General features: G+C 35.6%; 1 protein-coding gene across 2 annotated transcripts in view; it reads left to right on the top strand.

Moving 5' to 3' along the window:
- The window catches only part of LOC138319303 (neuropeptide prohormone-4-like), a 56,629-nt gene extending 35,499 nt beyond the window's left edge, over positions 1-21,130 (top strand). For both annotated transcript variants that reach the window (XM_069262363.1, XM_069262364.1), the window contains exons 2-5: positions 3,215-3,362; positions 15,175-15,306; positions 16,702-16,815; positions 17,136-21,130. In XM_069262363.1, coding sequence (XP_069118464.1) covers positions 3,215-3,362; positions 15,175-15,306; positions 16,702-16,815; positions 17,136-17,329 — 588 coding nt within the window. In that variant the 3' untranslated portion in view covers positions 17,330-21,130. The remainder of the gene's footprint in view (positions 1-3,214; positions 3,363-15,174; positions 15,307-16,701; positions 16,816-17,135) is intronic.
- Positions 21,131-21,365: the final 235 nt, after the last annotated feature.

Here is a 21,365-nt window from a genome sequence, read left to right as displayed (position 1 = left end):
ATCATGTCAATAAAGTGTAGAACAATACAGGTATTGTGAGAAATACTGCTGAACATGATTTCTCTTGAATTGCACAGAGTGAAACAAGAGACGATAAATCGTGTTCTGAATTTAAAGATTTAAAAACAAATCACCGTACGTAACATTACCAGATAAATCACCAAATATTTAACACCTTATACAGTTTCTTGTTTTTATAGAACGAACATCATTTATCATAGCTCATGTTCATTTCTTGTATTATGAAATGTTTGTTGAATATTGCCTCTTCATATTTTGCCGAACAATCATACATTTTTAATATTTTGATTTTCAATAAATCGTATTGGCATTAAGGTGATCGAAACCTAATATTCAGAAAATTAAAGACAACATGATTTAAATTTCACGTCTCACAATTGTCTAACTATGCTCGGCACAATTGTAGCCCTTCCCTTTTTTCAGGGAGAACATATCCTGACTAGACATGCTCCTGCCATTTGTATTTACGACGCTCATTTAAATTGATTTAATACAAAGCGGAAGTTATGAAGATATTGCACAATATCAGCTTCCTGTCAGGAAAACCACGTGATAAAAATGTTTCATCAGGAAGGTTTATAGCTGTTCGTGATATACTCGATACCCGGGAGGCGATCAGCCATCCGCCTTCAGGGAAAACGTGAATTGTTAATGAAATAGTGGATTTTATCTTAATTGAATTTCTTTATTTCCACCTTTTTTAATTAATAAAGCATGTGTGATTTACACTTTAGCCTATATAGTTATCACATAAAAGCAAAGTAAAAGCTTCTATCGAAAGTATCAATACTAAACTGCGTCATCATAACATGCGTTTATTAGATTTTAAAATCAATTTTGTGTTTTGTCGTTTGTGAAAGTGTATCATGTTGTTATCGACTCTTCCACTTGAGGGCGGGTTTGTGACGCCGGACCTTGACTCACGTTCGCTGTACATGTACTCTTTTATGACAGTAATGAAGGTTTCCTAAAACAATATCGAAATTAGAAACTCGAGTCACCATAGCACACCGTGAAGGGTTAGCACACTACGCATGCGTGCAGTGGGGTAAATCACAAGGGACCCACTATCACCGTGCCAGTAACACCAGGTGAGGGACCCGGATGTGCCCTGATAAAGCCCTCGTTACCAGGCTTACCAGATGACACTGTCCCTGGAATTGTAGATCTATAATGATAATGAATTCTGTAAAATATATTTATTTAATTGTTATCATGAGAGTACACTACTCATCTTACTTATTTTTAGGTCAATTTCTAAACCATAAATTTGCGTGGTTCGGATATCAAAAAGAAAACGTTTTAATGATTAACTACTGCTCCTGTTACCCCGATTGGTGGCGCTTTCACACATACAACACGTTACTATGTTACATACGTCGTTTTGACATCGTCTCTGACGTTCTCTATCTAAACGGGAACCTTTAGATCTAACTTTTACATTTGTCAAACAATGTTCTTCATATAAATACACAAACATTAGGTACAGCCATATATGTATACCCATCAACATACTAGTAGTCTGGTAACCCTTGATAACCCTTTTATTGAAATTTAATCTGAACTGAAATCAATTTGGATATTACCTGGAAGGATTTCTGTTTTCTTTACCTGTAGTAAGAATGCCCCCAACAGGTGTCAGTGAGTGTAGCGTTATTCTTCCTAACGTCTCCCTTGACACCACCTCATCTTTGGCCTTCTGTTCAGTGCTCGCCCCTATGAGGTAGATTCTGGGTTATGCCCCCATACCGAGACACACCAAAGTCTATAAAAGTGTTAGTTTCTGCTCCTGCTTAGCGTTTAGCATACTGGAAGTGGGACGACTGGACCAAGTTTCATGAACATTCTTTAACTTTAAGGAATTCCTTAACTTAAATTTTCACATAGAAAAGTATTACAAAACTTTGGGAAAATTCTTAAGTTAAGGAGTCTTCATTAAAGTTGCTCTACCGCCGACAAAGCATAAATATTATTAATTATTTAAGCAATAATTGGTGTTCAATCGTTAATATGTTTGTTTAATTAACACAAAAAATATTGCATTTTTGTTATTTTGCTTTCGGTGCATGCGCAATCAGTAATTCATTCCATATAGGATATAGTGCCACAGATTTTTTTCGGGATGCAATTAATTATGTTCCATATTTTTAACTTTAAGAAAATTAGAAGCTCAAGCTTTTCAATGGTGGTAACGGTGTAAAGTAGGTAATTTTTGTAACTGAAGAAAAATACTAAAACGTCTGCTCCTGTTTTTGATAGTGAAAAAAATACCATTTGTCGGCTGTGAAGAATCTTTAAAATCTGTAATGCTTCCCTATGGATAATTTTATGTCAAGGGATTCCTTAAATTTAAGAAACGTTCATGAAACTGGGCCCTGGTCCGCCCATTGTCAGTATAATGTGACCGGGTCGGGTGCGTTGCTTGGTGTCTTAAGTGGCATGTTTCAGTGATATAGCCCTATAAAAAGACACTATATAGCACTATAAAAGAGTTCCACTATTCAAGAAGATACAACACGAATATACGACAGTCTCCTAAAACATGCACCACACACTTCATACACGCACCACACACTTCATACACGCACCACACACTTCATACACGCTACACACACTTCATACACGCTACACACACTTCATACACGCTACACAAACTTCATACACGCTACACACACTTCATACACGCTACACACACTTCATACACGCTACACACACTTCATACACGCTACACACACTTCATACACGCACCACACACTTCATACACGCACCACACACTTCATACACGCACCACACACTTCATACACGCTACACACACTTCATACACGCTACACACACTTCATACACGCTACACACACTTCATACACGCTACACACACTTCATACACGCACCACACACTTCATACACGCACCACACACTTCATACACGCTACACACACTTCATACACGCTACACACACTTCATACACGCTACACACACTTCATACACGCTACACACACTTCATACACGCACCACACACTTCATACACGCTACACACACTTCATACACGCTACACACCGCATACATGGGAGGCCTGATTGTTAATTGGACGTTAATTTTATCAAATAAACAGACTATTGTAAACAAGAGGACTAAGTCACATTTACGTATAATAATTAGCAACCAATATCATTAATTTCGTGCTTTTATTGTTACAGATGCGAGGGGTCGGACGACAGGAAATAGCTGTACTTCTGTTCGTTTTATCGTGTGCATGTGTATATGGTATGAAAATCGACTTTTCACGGCTACGACAACTCAGGAAACCATTCATACTTGAAGAAAAACGCGGACGGATAGAATCAGGTAAGATATTATTTGACCAAATATCAAATATTTTCCAGAATTAAGTGAGAATATCGATTGTCTGGCTGCAGAAGAAAACTTTTTCTCTCATACCTACAGGTGTGATACTGTTGTTTTTTCATACATATAGATGTAATACTGGTTTATCTCATACCTCCAGGTGTAATACTGGTTTATCTCATACCTACAGGTGTAATACTGGTTTATCTCATACCTACAGGTGTAATACTGGTTTATCTCATACCTACAGGTGTAATACTGGTTTATCTCATACCTACAGGTGTAATACTGGTTTATCTCATACCTACAGTTGTAATACTGGTTTATCTCATACCTACAGGTGTTATACTGGTTTACCTCATACCTCCAGGTGTAATACTGGTTTATCTCATACCTACAGGTGTAATACTGGTTTATCTCATACCTACAGGTGTAATACTGGTTTATCTCATACCTCCAGGTGTAATACTGGTTTATCTCATACCTACAGGTGTAATACTGGTTTATCTCATACCTACAGGTGTAATACTGGTTTATTCATACCTCCAGGTGTATCTCATACCTACAGGTGCAATACTGGTTTATCTCATACCTACAGGTGCAATACTGGTTTATCTCATACCTCCAGGTGTAATACTGGTTTATCTCATACCTACAGGTGTAATACTGGTTTATCTCATACCTACAGGTGTAATACTGGTTTATCTCATACCTACAGGTGTAATACTGGTTTATCTCATACCTACAGTTGTAATACTGGTTTATCTCATACCTACAGGTGTAATACTGGTTTATCTCATACCTACAGGTGTAATACTGGTTTATCTCATACCTACAGGTGTAATACTGGTTTATCTCATACCTACAGTTGTAATACTGGTTTATCTCATACCTACAGGTGTTATACTGGTTTACCTCATACCTCCAGGTGTAATACTGGTTTATCTCATACCTACAGGTGTAATACTGGTTTATCTCATACCTACAGGTGTAATACTGGTTTATCTCATATACCTCCAGGTGTAATACTGGTTTATCTCATACCTTCAGGTGTTATACTGGTTTATCTCATACCTACAGGTGTCATATTGGTTTATCTCATACCTACAGTTGTAATACTGGTTTATCTCATACCTTCAGGTGTTATACTGGTTTATCTCATACCTCCAGGTGTAATACTGGTTTATCTCATACCTACAGGTGTAATACTGGTTTATCTCATACCTACAGGTGTAATACTGGTTTATCTCATACCTACAGGTGTAATACTGGTTTATCTCATACCTACAGGTGTAATACTGGTTTATCTCATACCTACAGGTGTAATACTGGTTTATTCATACCTCCAGGTGTATCTCATACCTACAGGTGCAATACTGGTTTATCTCATACCTACAGGTGCAATACTGGTTTATCTCATACCTCCAGGTGTAATACTGGTTTATCTCATACCTACAGGTGTAATACTGTTTTATCTCATACCTACAGGTGTAATACTGGTTTATCTCATACCTACAGGTGTAATACTGGTTTATCTCATACCTACAGGTGTAATACTGGTTTATCTCATACCTACAGGTGTAATACTGGTTTATCTCATACCTACAGGTGTAATACTGGTTTATCTCATACCTACAGGTGTAATACTGGTTTATCTCATACCTACAGTTGTAATACTGGTTTATCTCATCTCATACCTACAGGTGTTATACTGGTTTACCTCATACCTCCAGGTGTAATACTGGTTTATCTCATACCTACAGGTGTAATACTGGTTTATCTCATACCTACAGGTGTAATACTGGTTTATCTCATACCTACAGGTGTAATACTGGTTTATCTCATACCTACAGGTGTAATACTGGTTTATCTCATACCTACAGGTGTAATACTGGTGTATCTCATACCTACAGTTGTAATACTGGTTTATCTCCTACCTACAGGTGTTATACTGGTTTACCTCATACCTCCAGGTGTAATACTGGTTTATCTCATACCTCCAGGTGTAATACTGGTTTATCTCATACCTCCAGGTGTAATACTGGTTTATCTCATACCTACAGGTGTAATACTGGTTTATCTCATACCTACAGGTGTAATACTGGTTTATCTCATACCTACAGGTGTAATACTGGTTTATCTCATACCTACAGGTGTAATACTGGTGTATCTCATACCTACAGGTGTAATACTGGTGTATCTCATACCTACAGTTGTAATACTGGTTTATCTCATACCTACAGGTGTAATACTGGTTTATCTCTTACCTACAGGTGTAATACTGGTGTATCTCATACCTCCAGGTGTAATACTGGTTTATCTCATACCTACAGGTGTAATACTGGTTTATCCTCATACCCACAGGTGTAATACTGGTTAATCTCATACCTACAGGTGTAATACTGGTTTATCTCATACCTACAGGTGTAATACTGGTGTATCTCATACCTACAGGTGTAATACTGGTTTATCTTTCATACCTACAGGTGTAATACTGGTGTATCTCATACCTACAGGTGTACTACTGGTTTATCTCATACCTACAGGTGTAATACTGGTGTATCTCATACCTACAGGTGTAATACTGGTTTATCTTTCATACCTACAGGTGTAATACTGGTTTATCTCATACCTACAGGTGTAATACCGGTGTATCTCACACTTACAGTTGTAATACTGGTTTATCTCATACCTACAGGTGTAATACTAGTTTATCTCATAACTACAGGTGTAATACTGGTTTATCTCATACCTACAGGTGTAATACTGGTTTATCTCATACCTCCAGGTGTAATACTGGTTTATCTCATACCTCCAGGTGTAATACTGGTTTATCTCATACCTACAGGTGTAATACTGGTGTATCTCATACCTACAGTTGTAATACTGGTTTATCTCCTACCTACAGGTGTTATACTGGTTTACCTCATACCTCCAGGTGTAATACTGGTTTATCTCATACCTACAGGTTGAATACTGGTTTATCTCATACCTCCAGGTGTAATACTGGTTTATCTCATACCTACATGTGTAATACTGGTTTATCTCATACCTACAGGTGTAATACTGGTTTATCTCATACCTACAGGTGTAATACTGGTGTATCTCATACCTACAGGTGTAATACTGGTTTATCTCATACCAACAGTTGTAATACTGGTTTATCTCATACCTACATGTGTAATACTGGTTTATCTCATACCTACAGGTGTAATACTGGTGTATCTCATACCTCCAGGTGTAATACTGGTTTATCTCATACCTACAGGTGTAATACTGGTTTATCTCATACCTACAGGTGTAATACTGGTTTATCTCATACCTACAGGTGTAATACTGGTTTATCTCATACCTACAGGTGTAATACTGGTTTATCTCATACCTACAGGTGTAATACTGGTGTATCTCATACCTACAGGTGTAATACTGGTTTATCTTTCATACCTACAGGTGTAATACTGGTTTATCTCATACCTACAGGTGTAATACTGGTTTATCTCATACCTCCAGGTGTAATACTGGTTAATCTCATACCTACAGGTGTAATACTGGTTTATCCCATACCTACAGGTGTAATACTGGTGTATCTCATACCTACATGTGTAATACTGGTTTATCTCATACCTACAGGTGTAATACTGGCTTATCTCATACCTACAGGTGTAATACCGGTTTATCTTTCATACCTACAGGTGTAATACTGGTTTATCTCATACCTACAGGTGTAATACCGGTGTTTCTCACAATTACAGTTGTAATACTGGTTTATCTCATACCTACAGGTGTAATACTGGTTTATCTCATACCTACATGTGTAATACTAGTTTATCTCATACTTACAGGTGTAATACTGGTTTATCTCATACCTACAGGTGTAATACTGGTTTATCTCATACCTCCAGGTGTAATACTGGTTTATCTCATACCTCCAGGTGTAATATTAGTTTATCTCATACCTACAGGTGTAATACTGGTTTATCTCATACCTCCAGGTGTAATACTGGTTTATCTCATACCTCCAGGTGTAATATTGGTTTATCTCATACCTCCAGGTGTAATACTGGTTTATCTCATACCTCCAGGTGTAATACTGGTTTATCTCATACCTACAAGTGTAATACTGGTTTATCTCATACCTACAGGTGTAATACTGGTGTATCTCATACCTACAGGTGTAATACTGGTTTATCTCATACCTCCAGGTGTAATACTGGTTTATCTCATACCTACAGGTGTAATACTGGGTTATATCATACCTACAGGTGTAATACTGGTTTATCCCATACCTACAGGTGTAATACTGGTTTATCTTTCATACCTACAGGTGTAATACTGGTTTATCTCATACCTCCAGGTGTAATACTGGTTTATCTCATACCTCCAGGTGTAATACTGGTTTATCTCATACCTCCAGGCGTAATACTGGTTTATCTCATACCTACAAGTGTAATACTGGTTTATCTCATACCTACAGGTGTAATACTGGTGTATCTCATACCTACAGGTGTAATACTGGTTTATCTCATACCTCCAGGTGTAATACTGGTTTATCTCATACCTACAGGTGTAATACTGGTTTATCTCATACCTACAGGTGTAATACTGGTTTATCCCATACCTACAGGTGTAATACTGGTTTATCTCATACCTCCAGGTATTATACTGGTGTATCTCATACCTCCAGGTGTAATACTGGTTTATCTCATACCTACAGGTGTAATACTGGTTTATCTCATACCTACAGGTGTAATACTGGTTTATCTCATACCTACAGGTGTAATACTGGTTTATCTCATACCTACAGGTGTAATACTGGTTTATCTCATACCTCCAGGTGTAATACTGGTTTATCTCATACCTACAGGTGTAATACTGGTTTATCTCATACCTACAGGTGTAATACTGGTTTATCTCATACCTACAGGTGTAATACTGGTTTATCTCATACCTCCAGGTGTAATACTGGTTTATCTCATACCTCCAGGTATTATACTGGTGTATCTCATACCTCCAGGTGTAATACTAGTTTATCTCATACCTACAGGTGTAATACTGGTTTATCTCATACCTACAGTTGTAATACTGGTTTATCTCATACCTCCAGGTGTAATACTGGTTTATCTCATACCTCCAGGTGTAATACTGGTTTATCTCATACCTACAGGCGTAATACTGGTGTATGTCATACCTACAGGTGTAATACTGGTTTATCTCATACCTCCAGGTGTAATACTGGTTTATCCCGTGTAATACACTCGTGTCGTATGACGCAGTGTTATGCAATACAACCTCGTGACGTCATTGCATCAAAAGATTTCTATTGTATCGGTAAAATGTTAATGTTATTATCAGATACTTGGTTGGTTACAGCGAGATTGGTGTTGGAAATATCACGCAATTTTCATGCATGTTATGGAATCACTTGTAGTCGCGTTTTTCTTCCATTTTATTTCAAAATGGCGGGATATGGTAATTGTAAAATTGCAGTAAAATGTCGAGGTATAGATTTCGTTGTTTGTTTGTTTTGATTAATTTACGTCCTATTAACAGCTATGGTCATGTAAGGACGGCCTTCCATGTATGCGGTGTGTTGCGTGTATGTTGTGCCAGGTGCATGTTTTGGGAGACTGCGGTATATTCATATTGTGTCTTCTTGTATAGTGGAACTATTGTCCTTTTTATAGTGTTATATCACTGAAGCATGCCGCCGAAGACACCAAGCAACACACCCCAAGGCCAAAAGTGAGGCGGTGCCAAGGGAGGCATTAGGAAACATAAAGTCAAGTAGGAAGAAGAGAAAAGATAAGATCCTAAATTTAGTCGCCTTTTAAGATCACGCAATAGGGGCAGCAAGTACAATTCTAACGCCCTACCTGCAGGGCAACATACTTTACTTTCATTTAAAAGCCTCACATTTTGTGAACCTCTGGTAGAATTTCCCTATCTTTCATAACCATATATGAATGATTCTTATAATAAAACATCTGCTCCATTGCCTAAATGTTTGGCTCGTACTCAAATACAACAAGCTGAAAATAAAACGTATACTCAGTCTAGCAAGTTCCTGATCACGTTTCGCGAGTGCTAAAAACCTAGATAACAGGTAATATTGCTAAATCTCTTAGTAATGAAATAAAATCCTAATCTAAGTTATTGTCTAAAAAGGTTTGCCTGGTTTACAAATATACAGCAACTACCTCATTTCAAAGAAAGACTAACACGTGGGGATTAATAGCTGATGATAAAATATACTTATAATAAAAACAATAGTTGTGCTCAGCTATGAATTCCTATTTATTTAGGAATAAACATTAGAATTTATGGTGCTTTCTCAGTTGAAAAAATTGAAGTATTTATGTTAATGTTCTGAATCTAGCTCAAAATGCTGTTTCTGCTTATAACACTCAGCAAATGGATATCACAAAATCATCCAGAAAATAGCGTATGAATTGCCACACTAAACAAACCCCTTGCTGTGCGCTTGACACTGGATCCGTCCATAGTTTGCTATAGTTATTTTGGGGGATCATATATATGATAGAAGAAAAACTGATCAGGTTGTTCACTGTTAATTCCACTGGATACCCAATTTAGCCACCAAAATGTTCCTAGTTTTCTCTGTTGGTCTTTCGGAAGCCTTAGACGATAGCGTTAATTAACATTTGGACTAAAAGTTATATGTGCCGTATTTTTCATACTCATGAATCAAGATGAGCTTTTAATGTTATTCATCACCAAAAATGACCAACTTTTTGAAATTACAATGCCTTCAATACATAGGTTTTAATTTTACATGTACAAATGAGCTGACAGTGATTTTTGGCAGTACGATTTTTGGCAGTACTGCCAAAATCATTTATTCACATCAATAGTGAAGTGAAACGAGTACATACGGTGAGACCATGAAGCCAAATTGTGGTCTACAATTTCATTACACATTTTTACAATGTTTTTAGTAATTATAAAGTGAATTCTGCAGGTATTTTTTCATTTAAACATATTAATGGCATAAAAACAACAATTTTTCAGTACAAAATCTCTGTTATAACTAACGTTTATAAGTCATCTGAAGCCATTTGAATGGTTTTTACAGCTTTATTCACCAAACCTTATGGTTTTTAATAAATTAATGATGAAAAACTAGCATGTCAAATTTATCGCCCAGTTACGGCACATATAACTTTAATGTTTACGTGACCATTTACTTTCACAGAAGAACGGAGATGTTATATTAAAATCTTTAAGTATTTCACATTGCAATTAAAACATATGTATGACGCACGCATGCATTTGATTACCCTGCAGGTAGGGCGTTCACATTGCAATTAAAACATATGTATGACGCACGCATGCATTTGATTACCCTGCAGGTAGGGCGTTAGAATTGTACCTGCTGCCCCTATTGCATGATCGTAAAAGGCGACTAAATTTAGGATCTTATCTTTTCTATTCTTCCTAACCGACTTTATCCTTCCTAATGCCTCCCTTGGCACCGCCTCACTTTTGGCCTTGAGTTGAGCGTTCGCCCCTGTGAGGAAGGCTCTGGGTTCTGTCCCCTGGCCGAGACACACCAAAGTCTGTAAAAGTGGTAGTTTCTGCTCCTGCTTAGCGCTCAGCAAAAAGGGAGTGGGACGACTAGTTTGCCTGTTGTCAGTATAATGTGACCGGGTGGGGTGTGTTGCTTTGTGTCTTCGGCGGCATGCTTCAGTGATATAGCACTATAAAAAGGGCAAAAGTTCCACTATACAAGAAGACACAACATGAATATACCGCAGTCTCCCAAAACACGCACCTCGCACAACATACACGCAACACACCGCATACATGGGAGGCCGTCCTTACATGACCATAGCTGTTAATAGGACGTTAATTAATCAAACAAACAAAAGCATGTATTTATAGGCTTGGTTTATAATAGATAAATCAATTGCTTGTCTTTTTGGTTTCGGGGATAAAACAATAACAAGCAAATATATAATGGTTTCTGGGTGCAATGTGAAATAATGCAGGGACATGGTATATTTTTGTTAGACACTGCATTCTTATAATTTTTTAAATTGTCATGAATTTGCTGCATAAAGTTGTTTCTTTACGTTGTTGGTATAAACAAATTGTAATGTCACATCTTATACAAAATGCCATCTTGAAAGATGAAGTCACGTCGACAGTAAAACTTTAATATATTATTATTTATAGTTGTGTTTTCTTATTAAGTAGCTATTGTTATGTGACAAGAAAACATTTTGTATTAATTTGTCCTTTTCTTACGAGTTTTTGTTACATTATTTGCCAAGGAATGTGTTTTACAGAGCCTGAGCTGATGTTTGCTGTGGTATGCCTTGTACATTAATCACTGGTTACAGTTACACTCATACGAGTTGTTGATTCCTCAGGGATTATATTGCCATTCCGACCCTTTCTAGAAATCCCAGGGGAGATGTTATATTAAATTGTTTTGTTAAGATGTAGACGTTCTGTAAAGCGGAATGGCGTCTGGGGGAATCCTTGACAACAGAAATCATCCGAGCTTCTCGTGCCCACCGTTCGTACTGTAGATTCACGAGCTAACCGACACGCCGAGGTGACATGCTGTACGGGCTAGCGAGCACGCAAAAGTCACATACTATATAACATTGCAAAATTTCATATGAAGGCCTTTTTCTACAATGTTTGAAATGTATGAATATTCACGTCATTTATTTATATCTTTATACCTTTTATCTGTCGATTAAATATTTTAAAATGCAATAAGGATATTGTGTGTATCATATTATTTGGCAAGCCTTGCGAGTAGTTAATAAGCTACCTGTACGGTAATTTAGTTCTACATCTGCTTACTATAGCGTTATATAAAAGCTCACGGTAGTATCTTAAAAATACTATTACAAAAAATCACAATTGCCTCTCGTTTTTTTCTGTTTAAGACCAACATGTAAACATTTATTTAAACCAAACCTAAGACAACGCATGTTTTACGTGCTAAGAGATAGTGATGCTCTCCTGTAGTATGACATGGTCGACACATATGACCTGACAAAGAAGAGCGTTGTCTATTTTATTCGCAATAATAACAACACTGAGTGGATAACACATATCGCTCAATGTCGATAATTTTATTGATATTTATATTTCCAATGGGTGGTGTTTGAAGACATAATTTGTTTAATCTAAAGAGCAGTAGCATATCTGTTTATATTATTTAGAACACGCAGTGACAGCGGCTTTACGTGGATATAATTAATGATTATGTATGTTATTATCATTTTTGTTTTACCTGTTCACTGTAATGCATTTAAAATATACCAGTTTGCGATATTTGTACATTTCTTCAAATCCGTGTTATTGCTATTTTCTCAATTCACAATACGTTTGTTCATCAACCTAACCGTTTTAATTATTACCAGCCTGTCTTTTCACACTGACATCTTTTAGCAAGACATTTTAAATACAAATACGAGCAAACAAAACCGACCTGGGGCGTCTAGTAGAACAAATCTAAAATAAGATTAAGCATTTCACACAAAATGTGTTACAGATATTTATATGTGACTGTATGCTATACAACTGTTTGGACAACTCGTCAATGATGCTAATAAGTTTCCATCCTGATGAATTTCTTAATTTAACAGTGTGACTAGGACAATGAAACAACCTCGAGAAAAATCCGATTTAGTCAAAATGGTAATTTTCCTCTGTAAAACACTTCAGACGTAACAATACCGCCCTGATACATTGATTCTAGATTCTGGTTGATAAAAAGTAGAACACACCAAATAAAGCGGAATGTATTAATACAGTCATAGCAAACAGTTGGTATTTATATAAACTCTTTTAACAGGAAACTGTATGCTTTCATGGATAGCAAAAATGTAGATTTAGAATTCAAGACACATCTACATAAATAGGCCTGAAGCTTTCTGTCAATATTTAACCATAGCTTGATATCGCGCTATTATTTTTCACAGTGTTAGTTGACCGCGCTTAAAACACATCTTCAAATGTGAATTACGTCATCTACATGAAGGTGTTTTCACTTATGATTAAACATCAAAACAAAAGATATTACCATAGTTACCAAATGTTCCATTTCGTCTGTAGCTAGCCGACAAATATCAACACAAGTTGTAAGGAACCAATAACCAATTCAAGTAAAAGTCATGTACAATACGAAACTGATTCAGTAGATGTGTCTCTATTCGGAAAATAAGATTTAAAAAGTATTTTAAAAAAACCCGTTGTAATTAACATAATCATACACCAGTCTTCAAAGGATATTCTTATTTTAATGTTTTTCTTCTTTCATGCGATAGTCCTATGACTGTCTTTCTTATCTCGCTGTAACTTAAATATTTATAATTTAAGAATATTTACGTTTGACCTTAATAATATTTGAATTTATAAATAGTTTCAAATGTCGACTCATTTGGTATGGACTTACTTGTTCTTACATTTATTCTGATTTTCATATTCAATAATATGTTGATATATGACATTCCAAAATTTTATTTTTCTTCTTTTCTTTTTTTCTTTTTTTGCCCTTATTTGCTTTCTTTTTCTTCCTATTAAAAGTGCAATACACGTGTATTGATTTTACATATCTATCAACATTTAAACTAAGTTATGTGTAATATAGCTCTAATCTTCATTGGAAATCTTTACAAAAGGAAAATTAATTGTGGAAATGAAAGATCTATGTAAGGTACTAAGATAGATTAGAATGAAGATTGAATGTTGAAGATTATAATGATATGAGTGCTGAGTTATTAAATGGATGAAGATTTATGTTATGTTAATTTCATATAACCAATTCGATGCATTCAGACTATTGCGCATGCTCTTAATTTTATAAACCTCTTTGTATAAGCCTTTTGGTTTAGTATGGGCATTATGTATCAAATACATCACTACATTACTATTCAAAGGGTTTATAACGACAGACTCCACCCAGCAGATTCATAGCCACATTTACAAAGCCTTATAGATATGGACATATATAGAAACTGTTAGGAAACTGTATGTGTACAGTTAACAATACAAGGAAACATCAGCTACCAAAATCATTTATTCATGATATTTATATATTTTTACATAACATAGCGTTGTTGCAAAGTGACAGGCATTCTCAGTGGTATGTTGTCATTCTGATCCATCAGAGTTACTTCCCTTTGTGTCACTCCTGTCAGGCCAGAGCCACTCTGATCAGTGTACTTTGGGTATGAGGTATTACGCAGCATGATGATTGGTCTTTTCACGTCAATGTGCACTGCTTGTTTGTACCACGAGGGAGTTCTTGGTCTTTTTGTTTTTCGAATTAAACATTAAAGTTATTTGTGTAGCCAGAGTGAAGTTTACAGAGACATGGTGTTGGCGCCTAGTTACGTATTATTTGTTATTTAGATGACAAGGATGAACTATCTCACCTCGTTATAAACAGAACAACTGGCCAAGCTACTGGCGGCTAATCTCAGACTTCTATTGAGTAGTATGGCTTCCAGGTCTTAGTGCTTGATTTCATGCCAAATTGTTTACCCGGATCACGTCTCCGAGGAATTCGACATTCTACATACGTTGGATTTACGACTTACTGCAAATCACATAAAAATCGACATTATGTCAAAATACATGATTATCAATTTGGCGCCATCCAACTTGGATCATAGGTGAATGAAAAGGTCGATTGCCGTAGCTAGAATGCGAGGTCAAAAATAAACATTAGATTGTTTTTGAGAGAAGAACACGTTAAATCATTTAAAACAATATATTTAAAATACATTGGCAGGTCCTGTAGATCTTTATCTTAATTGTTTTGCAGTAAACAGCTGCCCCCCCGACAAGCCGTTTCTATGTAAGACGGCAGGAGCATGTATACCGCTGGACTACATATGTAATCATGTCCCAGACTGTCCAGAAGGATTTGACGAAAACCCACTTTTATGCAACGCAAGTAAGTACCACAAACGCATTGTCACCGGATGTTGGTCTTGGCGCATATCATGGCCATATGATAAAAAAATATAAATTAGGTTGAAAGCTAATGTCATGAAGAAGTGACTTTATAAATGTACAACTACATAAATGAGAAAGTTACTAATTATCGAATATTTGACATATAAAACATATAAAACATGCAATGTCTTTCAATGTATTGTTTTAAATTTCAAAATGCATTTCGGAAAAGTGTAAGGGCAATCTCATTGAAATCATATTGATCAGACATCTTTTATATTTGTTTTCACGCTTCAGATTTTAATTCAATTTTTAAAAGTACACACATAAGTCTAAACATTCTCTTAATGCTTTAAACATAATTTTCTATGAAAAAGAGTAATAAAATATAAAATCCAAATTCAAAGTAGAGATTTACAGTAAAAACTGTTTAATGTAAGTATGATTAACAAGACAAGGGCATAAACTTACTTATTTAATTCATTTATTTGATAAGTTTATGGATTTGGTTGCATTTCCCCGTCGTTGCTGAAGTTTGAATCACCTTTGTCGTGGCTTTAACACTTCCTTTCTATTATTTTATTTCAATTTCATTTTTATCTTTTTCTGTTGAAATGATAACATAGAATTTTAATTATTACGCCCGTGTCATAGCACTCTCGCAAATATTCCTTCGAGGAAGGCGCGGGCGATCAAACTCGGTATATGCTGCAGAGAAAATCGATAAAACTTTGACTACCTCATTACAAGCCAGCAGAGCATGGCTGATCTAGTGGAATTGTTACTTGTCTGAATTACTACATTTTATCGATGACATAAAAATGGAGTTTAGATTGCGAAACGTATAGTTGATACCTACCGTCGGGCGCTGGCATAAACCATAAAATCGTTCAACAATAATTCATATTACAAGCCTACTACAACCCATGTTTGTCATTGTTAATCTTGTATTGCTAAGTATACCATTTGCTAGGGAATGTGATTATATTCATTAGCACACTGTTTATTTTATTTTTCAAGATTTCAATGGAAATATAAAAACGAGAACATTTATTTTAATGTTTGTCTTCATCTTGTACTTTTAGTTATGCAGAGATGAGTGCCAAACTTGTATATTTACTTAAGAGGTTTAACCGTCTGGTAATTTAGTTTTGGCTAATTTTAGAATCAATACGAACTATTTCATAAGAGATGTAAACAAACATGTAGACGAACACGTTGTGTTAGTGTTATTTCGGACTGAAGAAGGCCCTATAGTGGCTGAATATATATTCCATAGAAATGATTTTGATTTTACTTTGAATTTATTTTGGCCTTTTATTTCGGATTATTAATATACTAGCTTTATACAGTTTTTCCTCATTATATTTCATAATGGACTTAATCTTTGTAGAAAACAGACCTTCAGTAGAAGAAATAGAGGATTTTCTGCTAAAGAACAAAAAATGGATTATCCCGAAACTATTTGACGGAGCAGACCCGGAACTAGTAGCCCATAGCTTGGCGAGTAAGTACCACTCTCAGTCAGATGTTGCCCAAACGCGTGTAACGATACCCTTCTGCATTACTAACAAATTCATTACCAAATTTTATTATCTGTGTTTTAAAGGCATCAAGATCTCCGACTACTATATAATTCCATTTCTAATTTATTAAATATTTGGCTAATTATTCCATTTTAAATTTATTAGATATTTGGCTGTATTTCTAAAGTTGACTATTATATAATTCCGTTTTTAGTTTATCAAATATTTGGCTCTTTTTCTGTAGTTGAATACTAAATGATTTAATTTTTGATTTATTAAATATGTGGCTGTATTTCTGTAGTTGCATCGGACCTGGAAGATTTGAAGTTGATGGTTGGAATGGGTGAAAATGCCGCAGATAATCTCCATGAAGCGTTCGAGGCAGTACTTGATGGTGACGAGCGTCCGTTGAGGAAGTTAGGCATGCCAGAGGAAGAATGGTATGACGTCAGCTATATGCTTGACAAATTCCGGGAAGGAGGACTCAGCGTCTGACGTCACTGAAGACGCCCATTCCAAAAACGGAAGCCAGCCGTCTTTGAAAGAAAAAAAAGAACTAAAAAAAGAAACCTGATATAGAAAATTATTTTGTAAAAAAAGGAAACTCATTTTGACATAACGTAATATATGTATTTTCCAGATGCATAAGATTTTAAGAATTTATTTTTATCTAATATCAGTTTTAGAATGACATTATGTGGCATGTCTGGGATAGGTGAGTCCATTTTCTGTTACTTACACAAATACGCGGACCTCGAAAACGAAACCTTTTTGTTTAAATATTCAATCTCTTTTTTTAACAGAGGAAGTCTCAAAATGATACACGTGGGTTCGCACAAGTTATTTTATGGCACCCTAATGGAAACAGAAACATCTTTTGAATAATTATATTCATTTCTTAATTGCTACCGAGAGAGAGTGAGAGGTCAGAAGGACGTGATATTGTATACATATATATTCCATTACGTTGTCTACAAAACATATCCCGACTTGTCCTAGACCACACTTCATAATACCGATAAACTTCCAAGTAATGCTGAAAGAAACACATTCCAATAGATAAATTTATAAATATTACATTATTCTAATTAGCCGTGCGGACAGCGTCATCATCCGTTAGCACATTCCAGTATCTGTGATGTGATATTTATGTTCTTCAAGGACAATACGAATGACATAATCAGTTTATAGAAACAGTACATATGATATATATGAAGCAGTAACTTTAATTTTAATTCAATTGTTCGATAATATGTGAATAAATAGATTTTGGAATAAGGTTATTGGAATTGCAAAACCTCGCGTGAATCTAAATCTGCCAAGTCCTTCCAACTTCGTAATCGTCGGTACAACATGCTAGGTAATATGGGTTATTGGAATCTATGAATTATTACTTAATTTACTCAATGTTTTCATTATAAAGGAAACAAGTGATTGGAGGTCCAAATGACTGAATGTAAATACAAATAGATATATATATATATATACATCAATAGAATTTGTTACAGTTTGGTTATACTAGATATTGCCTTGTGATTTTAATGATTACATAGAATATATATGCCTTTTCCCATAATTTCATATATAATATTAAATTTGATTTTGTTCTCTACAGTACGCTTGTGGCAAATTTCTGCATTCGCTTTGTAGTAGAGAACGATTGGATTATAATTCCTATTCGCCTTTGCATTGTCACATTCCTTCACTTCTTAACTTCACTCAATATGATACACTGCCTGACCCTAAAGTTCGCCCAAGACAGACAAACAAAGATAGCCATAGGTTCTGGTTAGTGGTAATTATAACAAGGCTATCCTATCAGTGTGGTGGATCAGAAAAAGCTACATAAAGATTAGAGCGTTTGACAGATCAGTTAACATATACCGATACATAGAAGGACATTCTATCGCCTGTATCTCAGGATAGGTCTATGTTCATCCCACACCGGCAGTCTCCAACACATGTAGAAATATATTGTCTAAATATATGCAAATACTGATACACGTAGTAGAACAGTGGTGCTGGTAATTCGATCAGCATCAGTACCATTGTGTCACCAGAATGTTAGTTCGTGTTATCTTTAGAAATAAATCCCTAAAAAACCCTTTTAAAGTCAACACTACTCGAGCTGAGAGAAACATACCAATGCAAATTTAAACCAATAGCAAATAATACCCTGTGATAAAATATTTACACAAGATAGAATAATAATTGATAAAATTATGACAACTATGAAGAAATAAATACGAAGAGAATAATACCTAGGGCTTCAGGTAGAACATATTCATTAATATTACCAGTCGGGAATTTGTAAGCAGTGAAAAGTTATTTCGACCATTAAGTGATTTAGCGAGAAACAAATATCTCAATAACAATCATCATGGTAAATTTTGTCATGAATATAGTTTCATTTCATATACTGCAGGCAGAATAATTTAAAATTAATGTTAATAACATACATATTACAACATAATACATGTACTTGATAATTCAAAATTATACCGCATGAGTATCAAAGCAATACTTAATCTCCATACAGTCTGATAATTTATTGATGACAGTAAACACATAGTTAACTGTTGTCAGTGTTTACCTTCCTGTGTTGCATTTGGTAGCATTTTGGACTGTTAGTATTACGTAATAAAAACTACTTTTCCCTATCATTATCTATTCCTCTTGGTCAGAGCAACGCTCTGCAGCCCACACCCATCACACTGGTGTCGTCGACAGGCTCAGACAGAAAATCAATGTGTTCTGAAGGCTTGGAATACACTAAATTTGAGTTGATACACTCTAGATTATCTCTTGTGTGATTACAATTTTCGTAGGGGATTTCTTACGGACAGTAAAACCATCGGCGACATTGTAAATCTAATAAGTAATTCCGGACGGGAAGAGACTAATACTCGCCATAACACTAAGTGATTAGCTGCACCGTGGTCACATATAGACGGCAAGGCAACGGCTTGTTTCGACAGGCACGGTTCCACTTATTTGTCTAATCATCTTTAAGCTATCTTTTGATGCAAAGCAAAACAAAATGGACATTGTATTGTCTGGACCCGAATCGATTGAAAAGTTCCGACACATGTATCGGAAGACTTTGGTGCATTTTAATATGTAGCTGTTTGTTAAAATCTCCTTATTTTATCTTTTCTATTTTATATTTGATATTAAATCTTGCTTCAATACAAGAATACAATCGTAGATATTTGATAGACTATCACGTGACGGCGTGTCTCCCTTGTGCGGCAGCTTGATTGGACGAGAGTTGTGTGTCGTGTAAAGCATTAACACTAGTCGTTATAGCCTATGTTGCATTCTCGTGGCATCGTTTTGTTATACTTGTTGATACTTAGATGTTTATTAACCACATGTATTTATTCTATCCAACGTAATGATGTGTGTGATCCACCAGACACCAGACAGGGAGGGCGGGTGGATGTTTACATACTCTTACACAGGCTACATCGACGATATCTACTGAACTGCAGTTCTCAAGAGTGACCAACAAATGTTAGGTAAAATGGTCACACCAAACTTTCATCCAAAACATATATCATACTCTTTAGACGACATTTAGACTAGTAGCTTCATATCTTTAGCGGTATAAAACCACTGCCATGCATATGAATAAAGATAGGAAAATTATAAGGAAATTTGTGCTTCTCTGACTGATACTGCTGGTAAGGAATGCTTGATCGTTGTTATCTCTGGCCTCATGTTGTCTATGGCTTACGTCCTATGCCCGGACACTGGACACTGGACAACATACTGGTACCCATGTGGTCACTCCACTATATACTGGACAAAATACTGGTACCCATGTGGTCGCCTAACTATATACTGGACAAAATACTGGTACCCAAGTGGTCACCCAACTATATACTGGACAAAATACTGGTACCCATGTGGTCGCCCAACTATATACTCCAACGCCAAGCGAAGAACAGATATCATTAAGGAATCAAAACCTAACTAGGAACATTAGAACTAAAACATCTTTAAAAGTAAGAAAACTCAATAACAATTATTCAATTGATTAATGAAATGCATCACAACAACATAAAATTACAACTTTACCAGGAGTTCAATAGGTCAACATTAATTTAAGTAATGAAAAGATTTTCGCAAAGTATGCAATTTGATTCTTCAATTTGTTGTAAAATGAAACATATTGCAGATATATTCAAAAATATTGTCCAAATATAACTTGGATCAGATAAAATTGTGATTTGTCAGACTGGTCCAAACCCAATGTAAAGATTATGATTCTGAATAAAGGAATATTTTGTTTCTTCGCATTACTGCGTTTTTCTTTAATTGTAGTTATAAGGGAAGTACTTTGGAAATGACATATTATTCATCAACCACAAACGGCCTTACGACTAGAACAAGTTGAATGTATTTTTACTGCGATATGAATACAATGTACATCTACACAGCTGTATAAGTATCATCAGATAAATATCGAGTTGTCTTTAACACGATACTGAGAGATAACAGGTGTACATATGTTATGGTCAGGACA

Source organism: Argopecten irradians, chromosome 3 (genome assembly GCF_041381155.1).
Source record: "Argopecten irradians isolate NY chromosome 3, Ai_NY, whole genome shotgun sequence".
NCBI classification, from domain to species: Eukaryota; Metazoa; Mollusca; class Bivalvia; order Pectinida; family Pectinidae; genus Argopecten; species Argopecten irradians.
The sequence above is the reverse complement of the archived record's forward strand: the minus strand, read 5'-3'. Positions and strand labels throughout refer to the sequence as shown.